Source organism: Myotis yumanensis, unplaced genomic scaffold (assembly GCF_028538775.1).
Source record: "Myotis yumanensis isolate MYYU_CA2020_CCGP unplaced genomic scaffold, mMyoYum1.0.hap1 SCAF_8, whole genome shotgun sequence".
Taxonomy (NCBI): Eukaryota; Metazoa; Chordata; class Mammalia; order Chiroptera; family Vespertilionidae; genus Myotis; species Myotis yumanensis.
In genome coordinates, this window is record NW_027223759.1 from 43,316,976 (window position 1) to 43,339,374 (window position 22,399).

The 22,399-nt window shown below is 41.1% G+C and overlaps 1 protein-coding gene across 5 annotated transcripts in view; it reads left to right on the forward strand.

Moving 5' to 3' along the window:
- The window catches only part of WIPF1 (WAS/WASL interacting protein family member 1), a 113,742-nt gene extending 93,286 nt beyond the window's left edge, over nucleotides 1-20,456 (forward strand). For all 5 annotated transcript variants that reach the window (XM_070422720.1, XM_070422719.1, XM_070422723.1 and 2 more), the window contains 6 exons: nucleotides 87-216; nucleotides 5,668-5,859; nucleotides 8,400-9,143; nucleotides 12,528-12,737; nucleotides 13,696-13,809; nucleotides 17,423-20,456. In XM_070422720.1, the coding sequence (XP_070278821.1) occupies nucleotides 87-216; nucleotides 5,668-5,859; nucleotides 8,400-9,143; nucleotides 12,528-12,737; nucleotides 13,696-13,809; nucleotides 17,423-17,478 (1,446 nt within the window). In that variant the 3' untranslated portion in view covers nucleotides 17,479-20,456. The remainder of the gene's footprint in view (nucleotides 1-86; nucleotides 217-5,667; nucleotides 5,860-8,399; nucleotides 9,144-12,527; nucleotides 12,738-13,695; nucleotides 13,810-17,422) is intronic.
- The last annotated feature ends 1,943 nt before the right edge of the window (nucleotides 20,457-22,399 follow it).

The following is a 22,399-nucleotide window of genomic DNA, read 5'->3' on the forward strand; positions in this document are numbered from 1 at the left end:
CCAACATGCTAGCTGTCTCCACGGAGGGTTGTAGCACTTGATTTTAATTCAAGAGATGAATACGAGTTTGCATGGTTTCCTTTCAGGCCAATACAGAAAAGCCTGCCTTGAATAGGTCAGAGCTGGCTGGGAGAAATGCTCTGCTCTCCGACATCAACAAAGGGAAGAAACTAAAGAAGACCGTCACCAATGACAGAAGTGCCCCGATACTGGACAGTAAGTGAAGAAAGTTCTTTTCCATAGAGAGAAGTGGTTTATGGCGTAACACTCAACCCTACCCTTCCCACCAAAAAAAATTTTTTTTGGTTAACAACAGCTGCAAAGCTAGTAGAATAAGGGACTGTGTCACTCATTGTAGGCCACGGCTTCAGCCTCTAATGCTGCAGGAAGCCAGTATAATAATTCTTTGTTTAAGACACACACAGCAGCGATTCTCTGAATTATTCAAACACTTTCTGGAAATTAACTCTTTGCTCCTTGCACCACAGATCAAAAGGCAGCATGAAACAGGGAAAGAACCCTATCCTTGGAATCAAAGGATACGGGTTCAAGTCCTGGCACATCCATCCCTTACCATCTCCAAGCCTCCTGCCCTTGCAAGTTCATTGCGAACATAAATGAGACAATGCTGTAAAGTGTTTTGTTGCCTGCAATGTGAAACTCAAGTGTAAGATATGATGTTAGGAGCTTGGAGAAAGAGGAAATGAGATCACAACTTTGCTTATATACCCATTGTAAGTCTGAGATATTTTCTGGAACAAGGCAGGGTGTGTATACACAAACAAGTACCCACCACACAGGGCTGCTTATTAACATTTACAACAAAATGCAAAATTATACATGACTAGAACCTATGGATAGTTACTAATCAGGCCTTGAGACTATCTCCTCACATTCCTACATGTTTCCACTGCCAGCCAGATGTCTCCTGAATTCATACTAGACCACAGAGCCCATTTGGACTCAATAGAAAATAGCCAAGTAAATAATGATGCAGGATTTTAGCCAAGTGAAGGATAAGAAGGGCTTAGGAGGAATTTCTAGGAAAGGTGCCTAATTAGAGAAGAAGGAGAATTAGATGAGACCACTGGTGTAGGAGGTAAACGGCAAAGAGGAAAACCAAGACAAAGGCTTTTGAATGTTGTTCTATTACCCGGCAAGGTGGTGCAAATAAGAATGCACCATAACCCCCAAAAGGAACTGTGAGGTCTTTGTCTCTTGATACAGTTTTACCTCCAGATCAAAACTGATGTGGTTAATGTATAATCAATCCCTTAGTTCTCCTGATCCATGTTACAAGATTCTCCCAAGGGGAATCCCAGCACAGTCACTTATATAAGGGGAGCCTTGGTCCAACAACCATCAAGTCATGATGCCTGGTATGGGGCCAGAGGCCAACCTCTAGGACAGAGCCCAGTGGTTCTCTCCACCATGAGTGGGAGGCTAGGCTCCAGAGAGGTGGATGTGAGTTCCCCAGATGTTGAAGGAGACTGGACAGTCTAGGACAGCCGTGGGCAAACTACGACCCGCGGGCCGGATCCGGCCCATTTGAAATGAATAAAACTAAAAAAAAAAAAAGACCGTACCCTTTTATGTAATGATGTTTACTTTGAATTTATATTAGTTCACACAAACACTCCATCCATGCTTTTGTTCCGGCCCTCTGGTCCAGTTTAAGAACCCATTGTGGCCCTCGAGTCAAAAAGTTTGCCCACCCCTGGTCTAGGACCTAGTCCTGAATCCACTAGTGAAAACTCATTATATTCTATAAGCTCCACTTATCCTCCCATTAAATGGAAATAAATGTTAGTTCTTCCTCCCAGCTGCTCACTTTGCTTGGTGGACACAAAATACAGCCCAGTGCATGCCCTTGTTATCCATGCAATTACTTGGCCACCAAGACTATTGTCACAAGCTCTTTGCAAGTGACCAAGTCCATCTATGGTTTTGAATTTTTTTGCAGGTGAAACCTCCCTGGGCTCTATATCAAAATGTTATCATGGTTATGCATGTTATAACTCTTAAAGTCCTGCAGTTTAATTACTAACAAAGTGACCTGTGCCAGTTAGCTATCTTCAACTGCTTTAGCTTCTCTATGGAAAGATACACTCATGGATGGTATCTGATAGTGCATTGATCCCTTTGAATGTTTAATACCATTTAAAGGTGTCCTATGTAAATGTAATATACCAAATTGTATCATTCATTAATGAATAATATTTGAATGACAAGGGCATTATTAATATTACTAGAGTCCCAGTGCATGAATTAGTGCACAGTCGGGTCCCTCCTGGCTGATCGGGACCATCTCGCCCAGTCCCAATCGGGGCCGGCTGTGGGGAGGGACCACGGGAGGTTGGCTGTGGGAGCGTACTGACCACCAGGGGGCAGCTCCTGCATTAAATATCTGCCCTCTGGTGGTCAGTGCGCATCATAGCTACTGGCTGGTCGTCCGGTACAGTTGCTTAGGCTCTTATATATATAGATTGACAATATTATTGCTACAGAGCCAGCAAAGACATGCTAAAACTATTCCATAAAGAAGAAAACACAAATGAATAAAACTAGAACTCAGGAAGCAGATAATTAACACATTGCGTACCGCATAGAAATGTCTAAGACATACGCCAGGGACCGCACGTTTTTGGGCAAACTGCACATTATTTAAGTCATCATAATGCACTTTAGGTGTTGTTTTTCAATAATTATAACATTTTTATTTACAAAAACAATTAAACAATTAAAGTTCCTAGTACTTTTTTAACGTATGGTACTGCGTAAAACATTTTCCTCTATGAAGAGGGACCAAACAAAATTTACATAGTATCTAGATTCGCTCCTTTTTCCATGGGGGTAAAAAACGAGAACACTCGTGAGCGGTCCTTAACAGATGGCGCACAAAACACGAGAAAACTCCTGAGCGGTATGAAATGTGTTAAGAGATTCAAAGCAGATTTTTTTTTTTAATCAAGGATGCTATGATGAAGTTATATGCTAAATCATTTAGAAATCTTAAATTTATGTTCTAAGAAAAACATAAATTTACTAAAACTTACTCATGAAGCCTCAGTGAGCAAGGAAAAACTTGAAAGCATTATCAATTATTTTCCCTCTAAAAAACTTTAGAGCCAGATGATTTTTATCAATAAATTATTTCAGATTTTAAGTGATAGCTAATTCAATGCTGTATCAATTATCCACTCCCAAATGCAGGAAGAGATGAAAGCCCTCTGATAGGTGTAATGAGACTGGCATGATCCTAATATCACAATTTGACAAAGGCAGCATATAAACAAAAAGAAAACTATATATTAGTGTTCCAGTGGACCTGTGGCAATGCCTGGAGGCATTTTTAGTTGTCACAACTTGGTGAGGGAGGAGTTCCTACTGACATCTAGTGGGTATAGGTCAGGGATGCTGTAAATGTTCTACAGAGAACAAGACAACCATCCACAAGAAAGAATTACCAGACCAAAATGTCAGTTGTTCCAAGGGTAAGAAACACTATTATAGATGGACCACTTATGATCATAGATGAGAGGGTACTAATGGAAAAAACACACAACAAAAAATCTAATTCAATATGTGTAGTAAAAGAATAATTCATCAACATCAGGGCTTATCTCATTTTTAATGTTAGAAAATCTATAAATGCATCATATCAAATAAGAAAAACCATATAACTTTGAAACATTAGAGGCATTCTCATTAAAATCAAAATGTTTTCCTTTAGCAACATTAATAATTTACATTGTTATGGAAGTTCAGTCATCAAAGTTATTACTTATATAAAACAGAAATAAGATAAGATACACAACTGTTAGAAAAGAAGGGGAAAAACCTTTATTATTTGCAAACCATTTGTCTACTAGAAAATCCAAGATAATTTTGGGGTAAATTTTAATTTAAAAAGAACAAAGTTGTTTATAGATATCAAATGAAATTTCATGATGCCAATAATGACCAATCACAAATGTTAGTAGGAAAAACAATTTTTATAATTTTAACAAACAAAAATGTATTTGAAGTAACCCTAACAAGAAGCCTGTGTGACTCATATCAAGAAAATTACAGCCCTAACCGGTTTGGCTCAATGGATAGAGCGTCAGCCTGCAGACTGAAGGGTCCCAGGTTCGATTCCGGTCAAGGGCACCAAAAAACAAAAAAGAAAAGAAAATTACAAAACTTTACTGGATAAATCAGTAGACACAGAAAATAAACCATGTTTCTGTCTGGCCTCCCGGATTATTTTGTAAATCTCATATAATACTCATCAAAGACTCACCATGGTTTTTTAGGGTAGAACTTTAAACAATGCTTAACCTCATAAAACATACATACATAAATTATTTTTTTAATTAATTTCAGAGAGGAAGGGAGAGGAAGAGAGACAGAGAAATATCAATGATGAGAGAGAATCATTGATTGGCTGCCACCTGCACGCACCCCCATTGGGGATTGAGCCCCCAACCCAGGCATGTGCCCCAACCAGGAATCGAACCGTGACCTTCTGGTCCATAGGTTGATGCTCAGCCACTGAGTCACACTAATCAGGTCATACATAAGAGACAATTTTATTTTGCTTGTTAAGTAATGAGAGGTGATGTTATCAATATGATGGTATCAGTTCAAAGGAGATAGGCAGATAGGTGCTGAAATTAATTTACAAATAGGTGAAAAATGGATCAATATCAGTTGCCTTCCACTGAACACACCAATTTGCATTTCTATGGACTAATATTATCTGTATTATTGTTCTACAGTTTAGAGTTGTAAAATAGCTCAAAGACAATGGGAAATAACACAGAAGGCTAGACTTAGTAATCTTTTTCTTCTTCATTTGTTTGCCCATTTCAAAAGCTTTCACTATTTTTTGAAAATAAATACAAAATAAAATATTTGCACTGTCTCAAATTGCAAAGAATTTTTCAATGTGAAAGCCTACCATTGGGCTTAATGATACTAAAAAATTGAAATCAACCTAAAAGACCATCAAATAAGTAGATAGTTAAATAAACTACAATACAATCAATCATGTTCTAAAACACAATGCAGTCCTATAAATTCATCTTTTTAAAGAATATTTAATGACATGGGAAATGCTAACAATAAAGTGTTAAGCAAAAAAAGCAGGCTAAAAACTGTCCAGTGAATGTTGGTCTTAATTTTAAGAAAAAAATAATAAAAATGAAAAGATACTGGCGGGGGGGGGGGGGGGGGGGGGGACAGGAATATACCAAAACACTAGGTATTTCCAAGTAGTGAAATCATGTAATATTTTCTTTTATTCTTTTTATTTTTACAATTTCCTTTTTATTCACCTTTTTATTGCATCTCCCCCTCCCTTGAGACTTTATTTATTTGAAGATCCTTTTATTTGCCAAATAGATACTAATTCATATGGCAGCTAGCCAAACGGGAGGCCTGGGGCCAGTCACCACCTATCGCCCATTCTTTCACCGGGCCTGTGACTGCCCAGGAGTGGAAGGAACCCCTCCTCTTCTGATGAGGGTGGGGTAAATCCTTACAATCCTGCTTTTTAATCAGATTCCAGTTGTCTACCATAGGCCCAGGTTTTATTGTTACTGTGTACTTGGTCCAGGACTGGTGAAGGAGACTGGTAGTGCTTCCAGATCTGTGTAGAGATTGTGTTTTCTTCCTCTGCAGAACCTAAAGGAGCCGGAGCTGGCGGCGGCGGCGGCTTTGGTGGAGGCGGCGGATTTGGCGGAGGTGGCGGCAGCGGAGGTGGCGGCAGTGGCAGCGGTGGTGGAAGCTTTGGAGGGGGTGGACCACCCGGTTTGGGGGGACTGTTCCAGGCTGGAATGCCCAAGCTGAGATCCACGGCCAACAGGGACAATGGTAAAGCGTTTCCTTCTCTCTCGGTCACTGAAGACCAGGGTTTGGTGGTTTGGGGGCTTGGCATCCCCGCTAAGGCACCGCGCCCTTTAAAACATTCTAGATTGCTTGAAATGTTAACTTAGAAGAGAGACTCTGTGGAGCATCTTTTTTAAATTAAATCGGTATCAGACGTGTCCTTGGGGTAACTTGTACTTTTTTGTACTTTTCTAAAGGGTGAGCTAGAGTGGGAAGAAAAGAAAGGAACAAATGGAACTTGCCGCCCTGGAAACTGCCCAGTGACCTGGCAAATTCTTTGTGAGGCAGCCTGACCCAGCTGTCCAGCATAGTAAATACCTGTGAGCCACATTTCTCACACACTATGGAGTGTGTCATACGGAACATAATTACATATCTCACCAAGTCTGAAAAGGTGTTTTGCTGACAGACATTTGGCGTTTCAGGGCCAGTGATTCTAAGTCTTCCCTGCAGGGAGCCAGGGAAATGAGTCCTTCAGGATTGTGTGTGGACCCGCTGGCAGAGGGGGAGCTGAACCTGGCCGAGCCCAAGTGAAAACCTCACAGAGCACGAGGCGCTCTCCTGACCATGGCAGGAGCTCAAGAAATCATATCATAAAGCTTTCTTTTTTCATGTTTACTGTTAGAAGAATTTTATCTCTAATTTTGTGAACTTTTAAAACGTCCACTGGGGAAAGTATGAAATTCCCACATTGGTCTGAAGATAAAGTCACTGAATCCTCAGTGACTATTTTAGCACTGGATGGCAAACTCTAGAAAGAGACTCAATAACATGAGAGAGTCTATCTTGCCAGACCTGCATTGAAATTGAAATTTATTTAAAACTGACCAGAGGATTTTAGGTAGCTGATAAATCCATACATTTAGTACTTTTTTTAAAAGGTAAAGAAATTAAGGCAAAAGACAACTGGAAGTAAAAGAATAAAATGAAGGTGGAATTTAAGTTGGTCCATAAAAGGGTATACCAGAAGTATATATGTTCATAGTATACTATCCACGTAATGGATCCTATCCATGTAATGTAGTAGCTGCAGCTTTAATCTGAACTTGGAAGATATAACTTATTACAAGTTGGCGACATAAAAATATACCACACAGTCAAGGACACTACATCTTCTTTTAGTACTAAAGTTTAAACAAAATTCTAGAGTTCACATTACTCCGCTGTATAAATTCCTCCCAATGTCTGTCACTGTGCTTGGACAAAATCTCAGCTCTTTTTGGCCTACGAGGCTCTTTCTGACAGGCTCCTGATGGCACTCAGACTCCATTTCCTAGGGTTCTCTTTCCTCCATGCTCACTGTGTGCCAGGCACACAGGCCTTGGTTTTCAGGTTTTCATTTGAAGTTCATTCCCCTCTCGGGGTCTTTGTACCTGCTAGTCCACTGCCTACCATGCTAGCTGCATCTCTCCATGGCTGGACTCAGCTCAAACATCACATCCCGAGAAGAGCTCCCCAGCTATCCCAGCATCCCCAGGCACTCCATCCCATCAGTCTGTTTTAGTTTCTTTTTAGTGCTTGTAATTTTCTGAGAACATTTTTGTGTTTGCTGGTCTGTTGTCTATCTCCCCAAAAAGAATGTAAACTATAAAAGAGAGGATCTTTTCTATTTTTCTTACTCCTCTGTCTCCAGCATCTAGAATAATGGCTGACATACAGCAGGTGCTCAGCAAATATTTAGTGCATCACTTGGCTGTACTGGTAGTTTTCAGGCTAACCAATTTTTTGATTCTGGGGTGGTGGTTTGAATTTTTCTATAACCTTGGTTCCCCCTTTAGTTCTTCTCTTTGTTGAACTAGTTTAATATTAATTGTGTAATAGGGTTTTCCTGTCCTGCCAATATTGAAGTGGAATTGACCCAGTAGGAAAAAAGTTGTATAGTTGTTTACTTCTTTGCAGATTAAGACCATTCACTGGTATTAACTTTTAAATTAAACTTTGACAGTTTTTTTTCTTAGTTCCTTTTTATTTCTATCATAACTTTCCCATTCTATTTTTCTACCTTCTCTTGGGAGTTTCTCTTCAAAGAGACTAGGTAACACTTCTCATATGAAGATTTATACTGAGATAACTAATTTCTTCACCTTAAATGGCTAAGTTATTTTTTTAAGCCTAAGAAGTACCAGGGCAAGGAGGCAGGGATGGTGACGGGGAGAAAAAAAAATCATGAGCAGAAGGCCCATGCGCCACACTGTCCTGTTCTTGTCCTCTGTGAGGAAGAGGGTCTCTCCAGAGCTCTTGGCAGCTTCCTCTTGGTTCCTGCCCACACATAACGCAGGGGTCTCCCCAGGGTCCTGTGGAGAGCTGCCCGGCTGTAGGACCTCAGGCCGGAAGGTAATGGGAGAGCTGTGATCTGTTCCTCTTCCTCCAGGAAAGGCCACACAAAACCCGATTTAAATAGCAGTTACCTGTATCTTGTAGCATCTAGGAAAGGATGTCCAGTTGCTGGGAATCTACTCTAGGTCCTGGTTTCTTTTATTAAGGCTCCTAATCGTCTAACTGAATTTGTCCCCCTCCTTCTTCAGATTCCGGAGGAAGCCGCCCCCCGATTTTGCCACCAGGAGCAAGAGCCACGTCTGCCAAGCCGTTCTCACCCCCCAGCGGCCCGGGGCGGTTCCCGGTGCCGTCTCCAGGCCACAGGAGCGGGCCCCCGGAGCCCCAGAGGAACCGCATGCCTCCGCCGCGGCCCGACGTGGGCTCCAAGCCCGAAAGCGTGGCCCCTCCGGTGCCTAACACGCCCAGACCCATCCAGTCCAGTCTGCACAACCGCGGGGCCCCCCGGCAGCCCGGCCCCGGGCCCACGCCGCCGCCTTTCCCTGGAACCCGAGGCGCCGCTTTTGGAGGAGGCTCCATCCGCCAGACCCCCTCGGCCTTCTCCAATCGGCCGCCCTTGCCCCCGACCCCGAGCCGGGCCTTGGAGGACAAGCCCCCTCCGCCGCCGCCGCCGATGGGCAACCGGCCCTCCCTGCACCGGGAAGCGGGCCCGCCGCCGCCCCCGCAGAACAGCAAGCCCCCGGTGCCGTCCACCCCGCGGCCGTCCGCCCTGGCGCAGGCGCCCCCGCCGCCGCCGCCCTGCAGGCCCGGCCCGGCCCACCCGCCTCCGCCTCCGGGTTCCAGCGGCGGCGACGAGATCCCGAGGCTCCCGCAGCGGAACCTGTCCCTCAGCTCGTCCGCACCTCCCCTGCCTTCGCCTGGACGTTCGGGGCCCTTGCCTCCCCCGCCCAGTGAGAGACCCCCGCCCCCAGTGAGGGACCCGCCGGGCCGATCAGGTATGGCGAGGCGTGGGGTGGGTGGTCTCCCCGAAACCCAGCCTGCACACGTCACTCCTGATAGGGGCTGAACGGAGTCCAGCTGAAAGCCTGATTGCATCTTGGCCGCGTGCAAACCCGAGGGAAGCGGGCTGATAGCTGTTTTCTCTCCGTGTTTTAGAGATGAGACTGAGGGAGCAAGAAAGTGAGGGGATCACAAACTAGTTAATACCAAAGAGGCTAGAACTCTTACCTTTCATCTCACCACTCTGCAACAGGCCTCCCTGAAGTGGTTTCAGGTGTCCTAATTGGGGAGCTAAGTTCCCGTCTCCTGCAGGAGGGCCCGTTATTCCAACAAGAGGAGCAGTTACTTAAAGAGGGAATGAACTTCTCCTGCACTTCTTTTTTTAGCTGTCAAGCTTTCCGGCCGCTTCCCTGCACAGTAAAGACGAACGTTAGAGCCCGTTAGAGCCCGTTTGGCTGTTGGCTCACCTCTCCGGCACACAGAGCCCTTGGAGAAGCAGATAGAGGCATAGGCCTTCGCTTGACAGCAATGCTCATAAGCACAAACTCGAGCTGCGCACGGTAGTTCATGGGCTGGAGGACCTGCTGGAGCACATCTGTGGCCCCTGCCTAGGGCTGAGAAACCTGAGTCTGAGGGAGCAGCTTTCAGAGTATGAAATGAAGTGTGAGGACTGCCCAGCATCATACTCTCTGCTAATTATAATAGGTGCTTTTTTGTTTTGCATCAGTTATTGATGGAATCAGGGGAACTATCTACTTTTAAAATTTAACCTTATACAGGCAAGATGTTTGGAAATGGGGCATTTTTTTTTTCTCTCCGCAAAGTTAACGGACCTTTGACCCTGTGACCTCGGGAACCTAATAAACACCATTTTTTAAACCAGTGGCCTCAAACTTGACCATATATTGCAATCAATCCCATATACTGGGGAGCTTTAAAAAGCACAATGCCGGGCCCCTTCCCCCGGGCTTCTGGTTTTGTTGCTCTGGGTTGCAGACGGGGCATCAGGATACTGGGATTGCAATGTCCCAGTGACTGTAATGTGCAGGAAAGTTTGAAAACCACTCCTTCAAACCGCCCTGCCACGGAGAGTCCACTCCAAACATACGAAGTTACTAATCCGTTCAATCCAGTCCCTAGACACTGTGGCATCTCATTAAGTAGTCTGCAGTGAATTAACAAGAACAGGTAGTGAGATGAATGAAACACAGTGTCTTCTTTTTATCCAAAAGCTATGGATTTTCCCCAAAAGTGGTTGAGAAGCTGATTGCATGGCCCTACCAAATAGAGGAATCAACAGATTAAAACTCCCCCAAAATAGGGCAGTCACATATAATTGTAACATTTATTGTTCCTTTCAATTTCATTAGTCAGACCTGTTTATTATAGAAAATTAAAATCATCTATAATCCTACCACCACCACCATCTAAAAATAATCATTCATAACAGTTTTTAAAAATTCTTTCAGTCTTTTAAAAAATATATATTTATAAAATTAGTATCATACTACATATATTGTTTGGTATTAATTTGCTTTTTATTTAACAATATTTCATTAACATTTCCTGATATGATACAATCTGACTTTTAATGACTGCATAATATTAAATCCTACAAAATACCTTGATTATTTAATCCCTCGCTTGGTCATATAGGCCATTTCCAGATTTTTGCTGTTGCAGATAATGCAGGAATATATTCTTGTAACCAAATATTTGTGCACATCTCTGTGTATTTCCTTGGAATGAATTTCTAGAAATGGAATGTCTAGGTCAATGGGTGTGCACAGTAAACTATGGATTTCATAGGTACTGCCAAATTGGCCTCTAGAAAATTCCTACCAATTTACATCCCCACAAGGAACATATTCGAGATCATCGAGGGCCACCTGGATTTTGAGAGGTGGCTTAGCTTCATTGTTAGGAGAATAGGCTTTCAAATTTGACAGATTTGTAGTCAAATCCTGGTTCTTCTCATTAGCCTCCTGACTTGGTCTTTTTAACTTTCAATACCTCATCTGCTGTCTCTGCCTTTCAGGGCTGTTATAAAAATCAAACGAGATTAAGTGTATATAGTGGTTATTTCCCAACATAAATGACCATTTTTGTTATTATGCTGCCAATGGGAAATAGAAATGTTTCCTATTATGCTTGCCCAGGGTGAGAGACCGACCAGGGCAGGGCTTGCCTCCTGCCTTCATCAAGTGTCTGAGCCAAGACTTCAGGCAGGGATGTCTGCGATGGACGAGTCGTTCCTTTGTAGGTCCTCTGATTGGATTCTGAATATGCAGTTAATAAGAGATACTTATATTTATAGCACTAAGATGTGTGTTACATAAAACGTCAGCATCGGACAAGTGGAGCACACTGCTGAAGATCAGGAGTTACTAAGGTCATTTTGGTTTACAGGAAATGCTTAAGTTCTTCTTTTTGTTTATTTTACTCACGACCCAAACAGCCTCTGCACTTGGAGGATGGAAGAGGCAAGATAGGTTCCTTTTTATTATCAAAAAGAATTTTCTGTGTTATTTTTTCTAGGAACTTAAAGTTTTCTAATTCTATCATACCACTGCATTTTTAAAAAATGGTTTCAAATACTTATGTAGTGCTTTTTATTTGTTTTTTGACTAAGTATTCCTGGCAACAGTGCTGTGGGAAAGGTAACTATTTGGTGCTCTTTGTAAATAGGAAATCAAGCTCCGTAGGCAAGCAGCCTGCTCAGGGTCAGGGTCCTGCACCAGCATTTCTAGCCATGCACACTGATGAGCTGTTTGTCACTCCCTGCATTAATCGCCCCCCAAAAGAGGAAGAACCAAGAAGGAACTTCTATTCTCAGGATGACTAACATTGGGTTTCCTGACCCACTTCTGTCTGGAAAGAGATTGTGTGCCTGTGAAATTAGCAATAATACTGTGCATTTAAAGAACCTAACCCATCTGAACATCTAAAATAACTTCATAGCTATCTTATTCTTCATTTAAAATCCTCTTTTAATACAGCATTTACTTAATAAGTATCATGTTGCAGTAATTAGTTCAAGGGCTACTTAAAATATTAAAATGTGTTTTAAGTATGTATACAATTGTCTGTATAAACAGATTATCACCTGTTGTCAACTGTATCATCTCCAATCTCAATACTCACAGTCAAAAGAGCCACTTAGCTGTCAATATGCACTCATTCCACATCTGTGTATACATATGTGCATTTTTGAGTTTATAGGTGCCTACTCCTTGCTTGGCTAAATCTCCTAGGAAGTGTCCACCATTCCTCCATGTTCTCTAGTAAAGGGCCTGTATCCATCAGGCACACAATAACTGCACCTTGGTGATGGAGAATGTAAGGTATGGCCCTAAATGTTGGTTTTTCTTTTACCCCAGGCCCTCTCCCACCTCCTCCTCCAATAAACAGAAATGGCAGCACATCTCGGGCCCTGCCTGCCACCCCGCAGTTGCCGTCCAGAGGAGTAGACAGTCCCAGGAGTGGGCCCCGGCCCCCACCTCCTCCAGACAGGCCTGGTGCTGGGGTGCCTCCCCCACCTCCACCATCAACATCAATTAGAAACGGCTTCCAAGACTCTTCATGTGAAGGTGAGGTGTGGTCCCAGCTTCTTGGAATCCTACAAGCTGTAGAGCAGCGGCTGAATGGGAGATTTGTATTTGGGTGTGTGTTTGCATTAACATTTCTTGTTTGCATGACCCTCATTGTCATCACACTGCACTGCTCTAACCCAGCGATTTTCAACCTTTTTCATCCCATGACACACATAAACTAATTACTAAAATTCTGAGGCACAGCAAAAAACGTCTTTTTGCCAATCTGACAAGAAAAATAGGTTTAATTGTGATCCATCCACACTGGATGGCTATTATTGTGTTGGCTGTTGTCATTTTTTAATTTGACAATCTAAGGGAAAAGAGGTCAGTGCCCCTGACTAAATAGTCAGGTATTGCATGTTTTAAAAATTCTTGTGGCACAGCAGTTGAAAATCACTATTCTAACCATTTTAGGGCCCACCATGATTTCAAATCAAAAATAGTGATCCCTCTCCACTTTCCGAAAAGTCAGGTCATTTTTGCTCTTCCTTGTTTGAGTCATATTTAACTTTCCAGCGATACCAGAATTCTGAAAAGAACCATTTGTAAATTAGCTTATTACCTCCCTTTCTAAACAGTTTGCTGTAGGGAAGAGGCCCAATGACCTGAGGTATTAAGCAGCTTCCCTCTTCCTCTGTTATCAGAGGGTCCCAGGCATTCCTCCCCCTGGTGGGAGGACTAGTTAAGAGAGGTGTCCCAAGCCTTGGCCCCCAGCTCCTGAGCATCACTCTACTTAAAATCCCTTGGATCTCGCTTTGGTTTGATTGGCAGACCCATATATTTTATTCATGTGCGATGTCAGTGACATTTCTAGTACTTCCAGCTTTTCTCTAAACTTCTGGACATAAGACTAGAAGCAATCTCTTCAGTTCTATTTCATCCTGTGCTTTACATGACATGTTTTCAGGGCAGATTGCCTGTTCTGAAGACACTGTTTGTTTCTCTCCCTCAGATGAGTGGGAAAGCAGATTCACCTTCCATCCGATTTCTGACTTGCCACCTCCAGAGCCATATGTGCCAACAGCCAAAAGTTATCCCAGTAAATTGGCAAGAAGTGAAAGCCGGAGTGAGTATTTCTGCAAGGGCTTTTGGTGGCTTCCTACTCTAATTGATAAAACTCTGGTTTATATACAATTGCGGGGTGCATAGAAAATCCAGGCCTATTGCCTGGAGTGGGAGACTTCAGAGAAGTCACTTCCGGGTTTGATGCCATCTAAATTCTGGTAAACTCCCCTTGTGCACATAATGCATATGAGAAACAATTATTTTAATGTGTCATCACAAGCCCAAAACACTGTTGGGTTGCTAGTAGATCAAATTGTATATTTTGCTTGTTTAGACAATTGCCCCCATTTTGATCTTCCTAAGATGGCACAAATAGAACCATCTTCTTTCTATTCCTATTAGTTTTGATACAAGCAAAATGTCTTAATTATAACAAAAACTTACTGAAATGGCCTTGGTCTTTTTAAATATATTATAATTATAGCTTTATAGAGTATTACATGAAAAATTTAAGTGTATCCATAATCTCTCCACATATTTTTATTTACCAGGTTCTCATCAATTTTTATCAATCTAATAATTCTGATTAATTTATATGGTTGTAGTTAGAGAGTGAAGTTTTTGGTAGTGGGGTTTATATAACATTGTTTAGTAGACACTTCCCTATTTTATCACATGGTTTTTATGATACAAGTTTCCATCAAGTCCGCATATAATAATTTAGTTTACCATTATTGGATACTTAGGTTGCTTCTGTTTTGTTTGGGGTTTTTTTTTTGTTTTTTTTTTTTTTTTCAGTTGATCAGCAGCCTAGCCAGGATCTCTAGACAAGTTCTGGTCAGGATCTCCAGCCAAGTTCTGGTCAGGATCTCCAGCCAGGTTCTGTGTCCATGTTCTCTTGCTAGGTTCTATCCAGGTTCTCCTGCCATGTTCTGTCTAGGTTCTCCAGCCAAGTTCTGTCTAGGATCTTTTGCCATGTTCTCTCCCTAGGTTCTCTCTCTAGGTTCTGTCTCTAGGTTCTCTCTCTAGGTTCTCTGTCTAGATTCTGTCCTTGTTTGGGGTTTTTTGCTAATATATGTAATACTACCATAAGAAGTGACTCACTTTTCCACTATTGGGGGGAAATCTGAACAAGAAGAGGAAACAGAAAACTAAAATTTTACAACAAATGTATAGAACTGAAAAAGAATTAGCGTAAAATATACATATATCACTGATGAGACTCAGACCTGTGACAGGCTTAGCTTCAGAACCAAACTCCCAAAGCAGAAATGTGTGGAGAAAAAGCATCTGAACATGTCAGATAACAGTCACAATGTCCCTAAAATGTTCACACACACACACACACACACACACACACCCCTTGCCCTCACTCCCTGGCTGAGCTCCTTACACATACTCAGAGCCTGCTGACTCTTAGCACAGAGTTCTTAATATTTAGTTGATTCCCAGCCTTAGAGCAGATTAGTATCAACTGAAGTTAAGGTTGGTTAGAAGCAAAATCACTGACTTCAGGGAGAAGTGATAGGTGGCAAAGGAGGAGATAGGGACACAGAATTGTGCTATATATTAGAGCACAGGACAACACTAGATGTCTCTGTTGGATTATCAAAGATGGGTCAAATCGTGCTTTGTGCCTGTGCTAAAGAATTCAAAGAATTAGAAAATATTTTAAGAAAATTTTCATGAACAAATAGAAGTAAACAGAATATTGCTGCTTAAAAGGAGAAGTTTAATTCCTGGGGAAAATCATTTATGTGGAATACTGCATTCCTAGATGATGCCTAATAAAAGAGGTATAGTTATAATAAAAATTATCATACAAGAGTTGGTGGTTGAAATTTTGGTTAAAAATTGATTCTTCACATGGGACAAATTTCTTTGAGCTCTGCATGTTTATATATGCATGTTTGTAGAGTGTGTGTGTGCAGTGTGTGTGTTTATGTCGTAAGAGGGGCTTCTATCTGGTAAGAATACAGCCTGCTTTTCTTCTCTCTTGGGCACTAATAAATGAATTCTCTTTAAGGAGTTGTTCACATAGACTCTAAATATGTTAATACACACACACACACAGATGGGCAAAAGTAGGTTACTATGGTAAAAGACGTGTAGGTTATGGTTGTTAGAATTGCTTTAGTAAATCAAAAGAATGTCTCAGTGGCGCAATGCACTTACTTTGCCTACGTGTGTGTGTGTGTGTGTGTGTGTGTGTGTGTGTGTGTGTGTTTAACTTACCTTTATGTTGAAAGTATTACAGATTACATATATTAAGTCAGTTACAGAACCATCTTCCCCAGCCCCTCTAGATTTTTTATTTAATAGCTGATCACATTGCCTTCCCCATCCTCCTGTCTTTAAGAATTTATGAAATTTGAAGATGGGAACTATGTCCTGCTCACTGTTGTATCTTCCTGGAGTGGCACAGAGCCTGAAACATGGTAGACACTTAAAAATATTTCTTAAATTGGTGGATTAATTTCCACTGCTCCCCCAAACCTCTTTTTGTAGATTTACTTTAAATTTCTAGCATTGTGCATTTTAATATTTTTATACTGATAAAGAATCATCTCTCTAAAAAACACATAAAGTACTATCAAATGGTTTACAACAAATGTATAGAACTGAAAAAGAATTATTCTGCTCCTGCTACCTTGGCCTCCAGGCCCACAGCCTGGGAGGGCACCCAGACAGCCCTGAGCAGTGCCACCTAGTTCAAGCTCTGCACGAGGCCAGCCCTTGTTTTGCTAACCCTGTGGTATAGCAGTTGACAGTCAAGGCCCCATGACAGATGGCTGGTGTGAAACCAGATGTCCTTCCTCAGATGCCTGCCCAAGAAAAGACTTGGTTGGGATAGTAAGAGGAACAAGCAAGACAGTGGGATGCCACTGTTTTCCTCTGACTCCTGTCCTTGCTCAGAGACTTGGTTCTATCACAGAAATCCCTAACAGGGCTACTAGGATCATTGTTGAGATGCCTGCTGAGGAATCTGCTGGTGCCAGCTCACCTGAGTCTCAGAGCAGTGGCCTCAGCAGGCACACTCAATTGCCATGTGCCCCTGGTAGACATGCTTAAGCATCTGAGCACCTGGCCCTATGCCTAACAACAGTAAGATCCTCAGACAAATGTGTGTGGGACAAATGAACTTCAAATATTGTAAATGGCTTAAACCTGGATAGCTTACAAATATGCATAGAATGCAGTGTGTCAATAATTACATGTGTAAAGAGTAATGACTTTGAAAGATGTTCAAAATGACTATATGTGACCTAATTTTTGGAAGACAAAAAGGAACTGTTCATATATAGAAAATATATAATGTTGTTATCTCTGGGTGGTGCAAACATGGGTGAAACTTTTGCTTTGTTTTTACTTATCTATTTTTTCTAAACCTATAATAAATGCATACTACGTTTGTGATAAGAAGCAATTTTTTAAATTTTCTTAACTTTATGCAAGTACTCGGTAGCCAGTGGTGGGTCATCCTTAGTAATGTTTGTTCAGATCCTTACTTGCTTCTTCCCATCCCCTCTCACTTCTCATCCACCTGTGCCAGTTATTTCCGTCCCTGGTTAGGGTGTATGGTTGTGAATACCTTTGCACACATCCTTGAATTTCTACAGTGAGAACATAAGCTTTCTAACCAAAATTTATATTTTGTCTATTTTTTCATCAAGGTGGATCCAACCGAAGAGAAAGGGGTGCCCCACCCCTTCCTCCCATCCCAAGGTGATCCTAGCCTGCTCTTCTCCACCCGAGTCCAAGAGCTACTTCTGTTGTTGCTATCAAGAGTTGCACACCCTCCTCCCCTTGTCTTCCTTGTCCCTTTCATACTGGGAGTAGGGAAGAAGGGAGGGTGATGTGGGAATATGTGTGTGGGGGGTGGGAATCCAATGAATGCACCTAGATTTTTATTCTGTGTATATCCTCAAAGCTATTGCTTGCTTCAGCTACAGCCCACCAGTGCTGACTGCTTGGGTTCAACTAGCTTTTATGGCAAGTAGGCAGACATGAACTGTGTCCCAGCTTTCAACCAACCAGATTCAAACATTCACTGCATGTTTGCTACAGATAACGTTAAAGTCCCTGAGAGCTGCTTGCTTCCATGCCATTTTTGCGTGCTTGGCCTCCTGTCTGTTTCCATGAACCAGAACACCTACACAAGTTGCTGAGCAAGGGTGCACATGACATTTTTGCGGTTATAGATTATGATCTTTGGCAGCCTGAGGTAGGCTCTAGGACAGACTGTCCAATAGAAATATAGTGTGAGCCACATATACAATTTAAATATTTCTAGTAGCCACAATAAAAAAAGGAAAAGAAATAGGTGAAATTAATTTTAATATATTTTTATCCAAAATATCATTTTTACCTGCAATTAAAATAACAATTATTAATAAGATATTTTACATTATTTTTTGTACTAATGCTTCAAAATCTGGTTTTGTGTTTTACACTTAAAGCACATCCCTATCTGGACTAGTCACAGTTCAAGGACTCAGTGACCACATATGGCAGTGGCTACCATATTGGACAATGCAGGTCTAAAAGACAGAGGCTAGCACAAATACCTCCTGTTTTAAAAAAAATGCACAATGATGTTTAGCAATTCAAGAGGTCACTAAAAATAAGGTTAGGACCCAACACCTTGCCTGGCAGACAGCTTGACCTTAGGTTGTGCTCCCTTATTTTCCTTCTTCCCTTAGTATCTGTGTACAAGTGTTGCTTCACAGTCCCAAGGTCAGAAATTACTCTAATAGGGTTTACAGTTACGTGGAATAAAGCCATTGCAAGGAAACTGAAATCCTGTTGGGCTTCTGGGCTCAGAACCAGCTGGCTGGAGATCACCTGTCAGCTGGACTTCTGCCTTGCCCATTGGAAGAGGCCGCCCAGCTTGCTCCTCAGGCCGGGAGGTTTGTAGGCTTAGTAGTGGGGGTGGGGAGGGGGTAGTCAGGGAAAGGTAGCAAATCAGAAACTCAGAAGAAGGGATCAGATTTGGGTGGATGAGCAAACTCTAAAAATCTAAATCTGATGCTTATGGGGTTGAGAGAAAGAGATGGCTACTGGAAATCAGAGGGAATTTGCTTTGAAACTATCCAAATGCAGCTATGCAAATACAGCTCCCGAAGGGACCTTAGGGAAGAGCCAGCCTTGCCTTTTTTTGTATGATTTTGTTTACAGACGTTACTGGGATTTTTAATCTAGCTACAGAGTTAGGGAAAAAATGTCCATTTAGTTATTTTATAACAGTTGATTATGTTTGAAATTACCATTACTTGTTTTTCAAAAGCACATGGTCACAAATGTATATGTATATCTACCTAAAGTTTGTATCATGATTTCAGTGTATTGTTCATCTGTGACTGAGAGATGCTAACAAGAAATCAATCCAAAGAAAATTTTGAAAGAAGCATTCCTATTTATAGAAGAAATAACTGTTTCATTTATATAAAAGCAAAAGAACTTAGAGTTCTATTAAATGGGATGTCTAAGTAATTATGATGTTGCCCATTTGAATATACTGTATTTTTATAACTTTTCTTGCCAAAGTCCTGGGCTTAGTACCTTAGAGAACTTGGGTCCCTCCCTCCTGTACCTTTCATTTGTCTTTCAGGCACTTGGGGTCCTTTACCCAAAGAATCAAGAAATATAAAGGTATAACAAGCTTGGCAAAGTATTTCCTCCCCCAAAAAATGGTATTGCTCATATTTTGGTAATATAGCAGCATCGTTTTATTTGGGATTCTTTGATCAGGTATCATTCTTGAATCTATAGTTGATTAAAACTCCTATGAGAAAGCCTAATGACCCACTTCAGAAAAGAGGCCTTGCTAGCAAATATGGCAGAGGAAAGTGTGACCCAAAGAAAGGGGGTCTGGATTTTGTACAGGGAAGTACGAATAGCCAATTTCCTTGTATATCTCAACTTTGCAGGTACCATCCTAAAGTCTGAAACAGGGTCACAACTCAAAGTTACTATTCACCCAGGAGGGAGATGTTTTAGAATGTGTTTTTTTAAGTGAATGTTTCATGAATACACTTATATTCTTGCTTTGAAAGTTAGCAACCTAATTGCATCCAAAACTTTGAGTAAGTTCTATGCTAAAATTTTCAACTATGGTAAATCACAAAAATGAATAATTTTCTTCCCTGAAATCAGAGCTTACATGTGTTTTTCCATAAAATTTCCAGGTAATGTATTCAAGATGCAATACAGTATTTTAACATTCACATATCATTTTATATTGAAATGTATTACAGTATTAAAATTCAGTGTTCGGTATTTATTTCACTATGCATTTTATTTAGTAAAAGCCTAGAAAGTGTTTAATCCAATGGTGCCTTACTTTGTGATTGGAAAGAAATAAACTTTTTATGTCTAAGTAGCGGGTTATTTGCATATTTGTAACAAACAGTTAGGCCTTTATATTTTAACTTGTAATACCAATTGTGTTATCTTAGTAACAGATATGGGATGGGATAATTATTAAAGTGCCCCGAATTTTTGGTATGAAATTAATTTTCCCCTGTTTATAGTCAGGGACTGTAAAGAAAGAAAAAAACATTTTTCATACCACTGCACTATGTAAACAAACACATTTTGGTATCTAAGTCATGGGGATAGTTTAAATGGGACAGAGTCTATCCAAGACATCTGTGTCTTTGTAAGTTAGCCATCAAATAAATAAAAGCAGAATGATATGAGTGTCAACTGGTGGTTTTTATTTAAGTATTGTCTATGTAAATGTAAACAAAAAAGCAAGTGTCTGTTTTCTGTCTTATACTCTGGTAAAGAAAGACATTCTCAAAAAAAAAAAGAAGAAGAAGAAGAAGAAAAGGTCTCTATAAGTAAGTAAATATTCATCGAATCCACTTTCTAATACCTTGTTTTTCCTGAGAACCTGTCTCTTCATCAAAATCTTTTGTCTTTATTTGAGGCAGATGCTTCTACTCTGTGGTAAAGTGGATGGTAGAAGCAATGGAAGATGAAATTACAAAGAGTAGCATTGACATTGATAAACATAGGAAAGGCCTTCCCTCAGAAGACAGGACCAGATTTGGGTGGATGGGCAAAACTCTAAAATTCTAAATCTGATGGTTATGGGGTTGAGAGAAAGAGACTGCTACTGGAAATCAGAGGGAATTTGTTTTGAAACTATCCAAATGCAGCTATGCAAATACAGCTCCTGAAAGAACCTTAGGGAATAGCCAGTCTTGCCTTTTTTTGTGTGACTTTAAATTAACAGCTGTGTATGTAGGTGTGCCTGTGTACGTATCTCAGTATAGTATAATAGTTGAGAGATTAGGAAGACCTGGCTCCATCTCCTACTTAACTTCTCTAAGCCTCAGTTTCCTTATGTAGAAAGTAAGCTATCTTACAGCATTAATAAGTGCACTAAATGATAACGCGCTCACCCTGACTTCTCTAAGTGCTCAATAAGTGGTAGCCACTATTAGTATGAACTGAAAACAAATATTTATATAATGATCTCAAACTAACTAGAACCAAATTGGCTAGAAGGGGATTTACTAGTGTACTTTCAAAGGAAAGCAGTAAGAGCAGAAAAATCATCCCTATCAGAAATGCAAACAACCTCCAGACGAAAGTCACCTCAGGTGCTGTCAGCCCCTTACACTGCACAGGCTGGGAAACGAAAATTCATGTTACTTCCGTTGTCAAAGGAATTAATAGATTCAATTGGAAATCATAGAAATTGAGACCTGGAAAGAGCCTTATATCAGGACAGGCTTGGAATTTATGACCCGGAGTGGAACACTGTAACGTGGAAAGGATGCTAATAATCGTTGCCTTGGCACCACAGATATAAGCCAGGGCTGCCCTGGCAAATGGGGCCATGTGGTCACCCCGTTCAGAGGTCATCTAGTCCAACTCTGTGGCCTTACAGTTGGGTAAATTAAGGTCCCAAATCACATACTAATAGGCAAGCAGTATGGCCCTTCATCATAACACACTCAGTTCTTTATAATCCTTCCTATCACTTGCTAACGTCTGTTTCACGTGTCTTTCACATTTACTGGAAAGGACAAATGATAAGTTACAGAGTCAGAATGAGTCGTGGGCACATGAACCTGGATCTGAATCCCGGCTCTGCCACTTGCTCCCTGAAAGGCCACGGAAAGGTATTTAAGCCCCCTGAACTCTAGCCCCCTCAACTGCAAAATGGCTACAAAGCTTAAATAAATGTACAAAATATCTGGCACATGTCAGGCACTCAGTGAAAGTTAGTTCCACTCCATTTCCTAATCCTTTTGCCATCGAACCTAGGCCATATTCAGTAAAAAATTTTCATTGCATTCAAAGGAGTCTGATAAAATGTAATTACAGAATTCTTAGAATTATTAGGGAAACAAGTCTGGATATTATTAGACAATGAGCTGAAATTTGGCTTAAATCTTCACTAGGACGATGCCTGCCAGGACACCTGGAATATCCATCATGGACTTTACAAAAATGTGCTTTAGTTATGAGGAACTCCCACTTTTTTCCTGTTTGCTGTCTTCTTAGCAAGTTAGTAAGTTAAAGGTCACCTGTAAGAATGCTATCTATTTCCGATAGGTCCCTGAAACAAAAAGCAGCAGATAATTGGGAAAACCTTAATTCTATGGAGCTACTGTATTCCGAGATTCATTTTT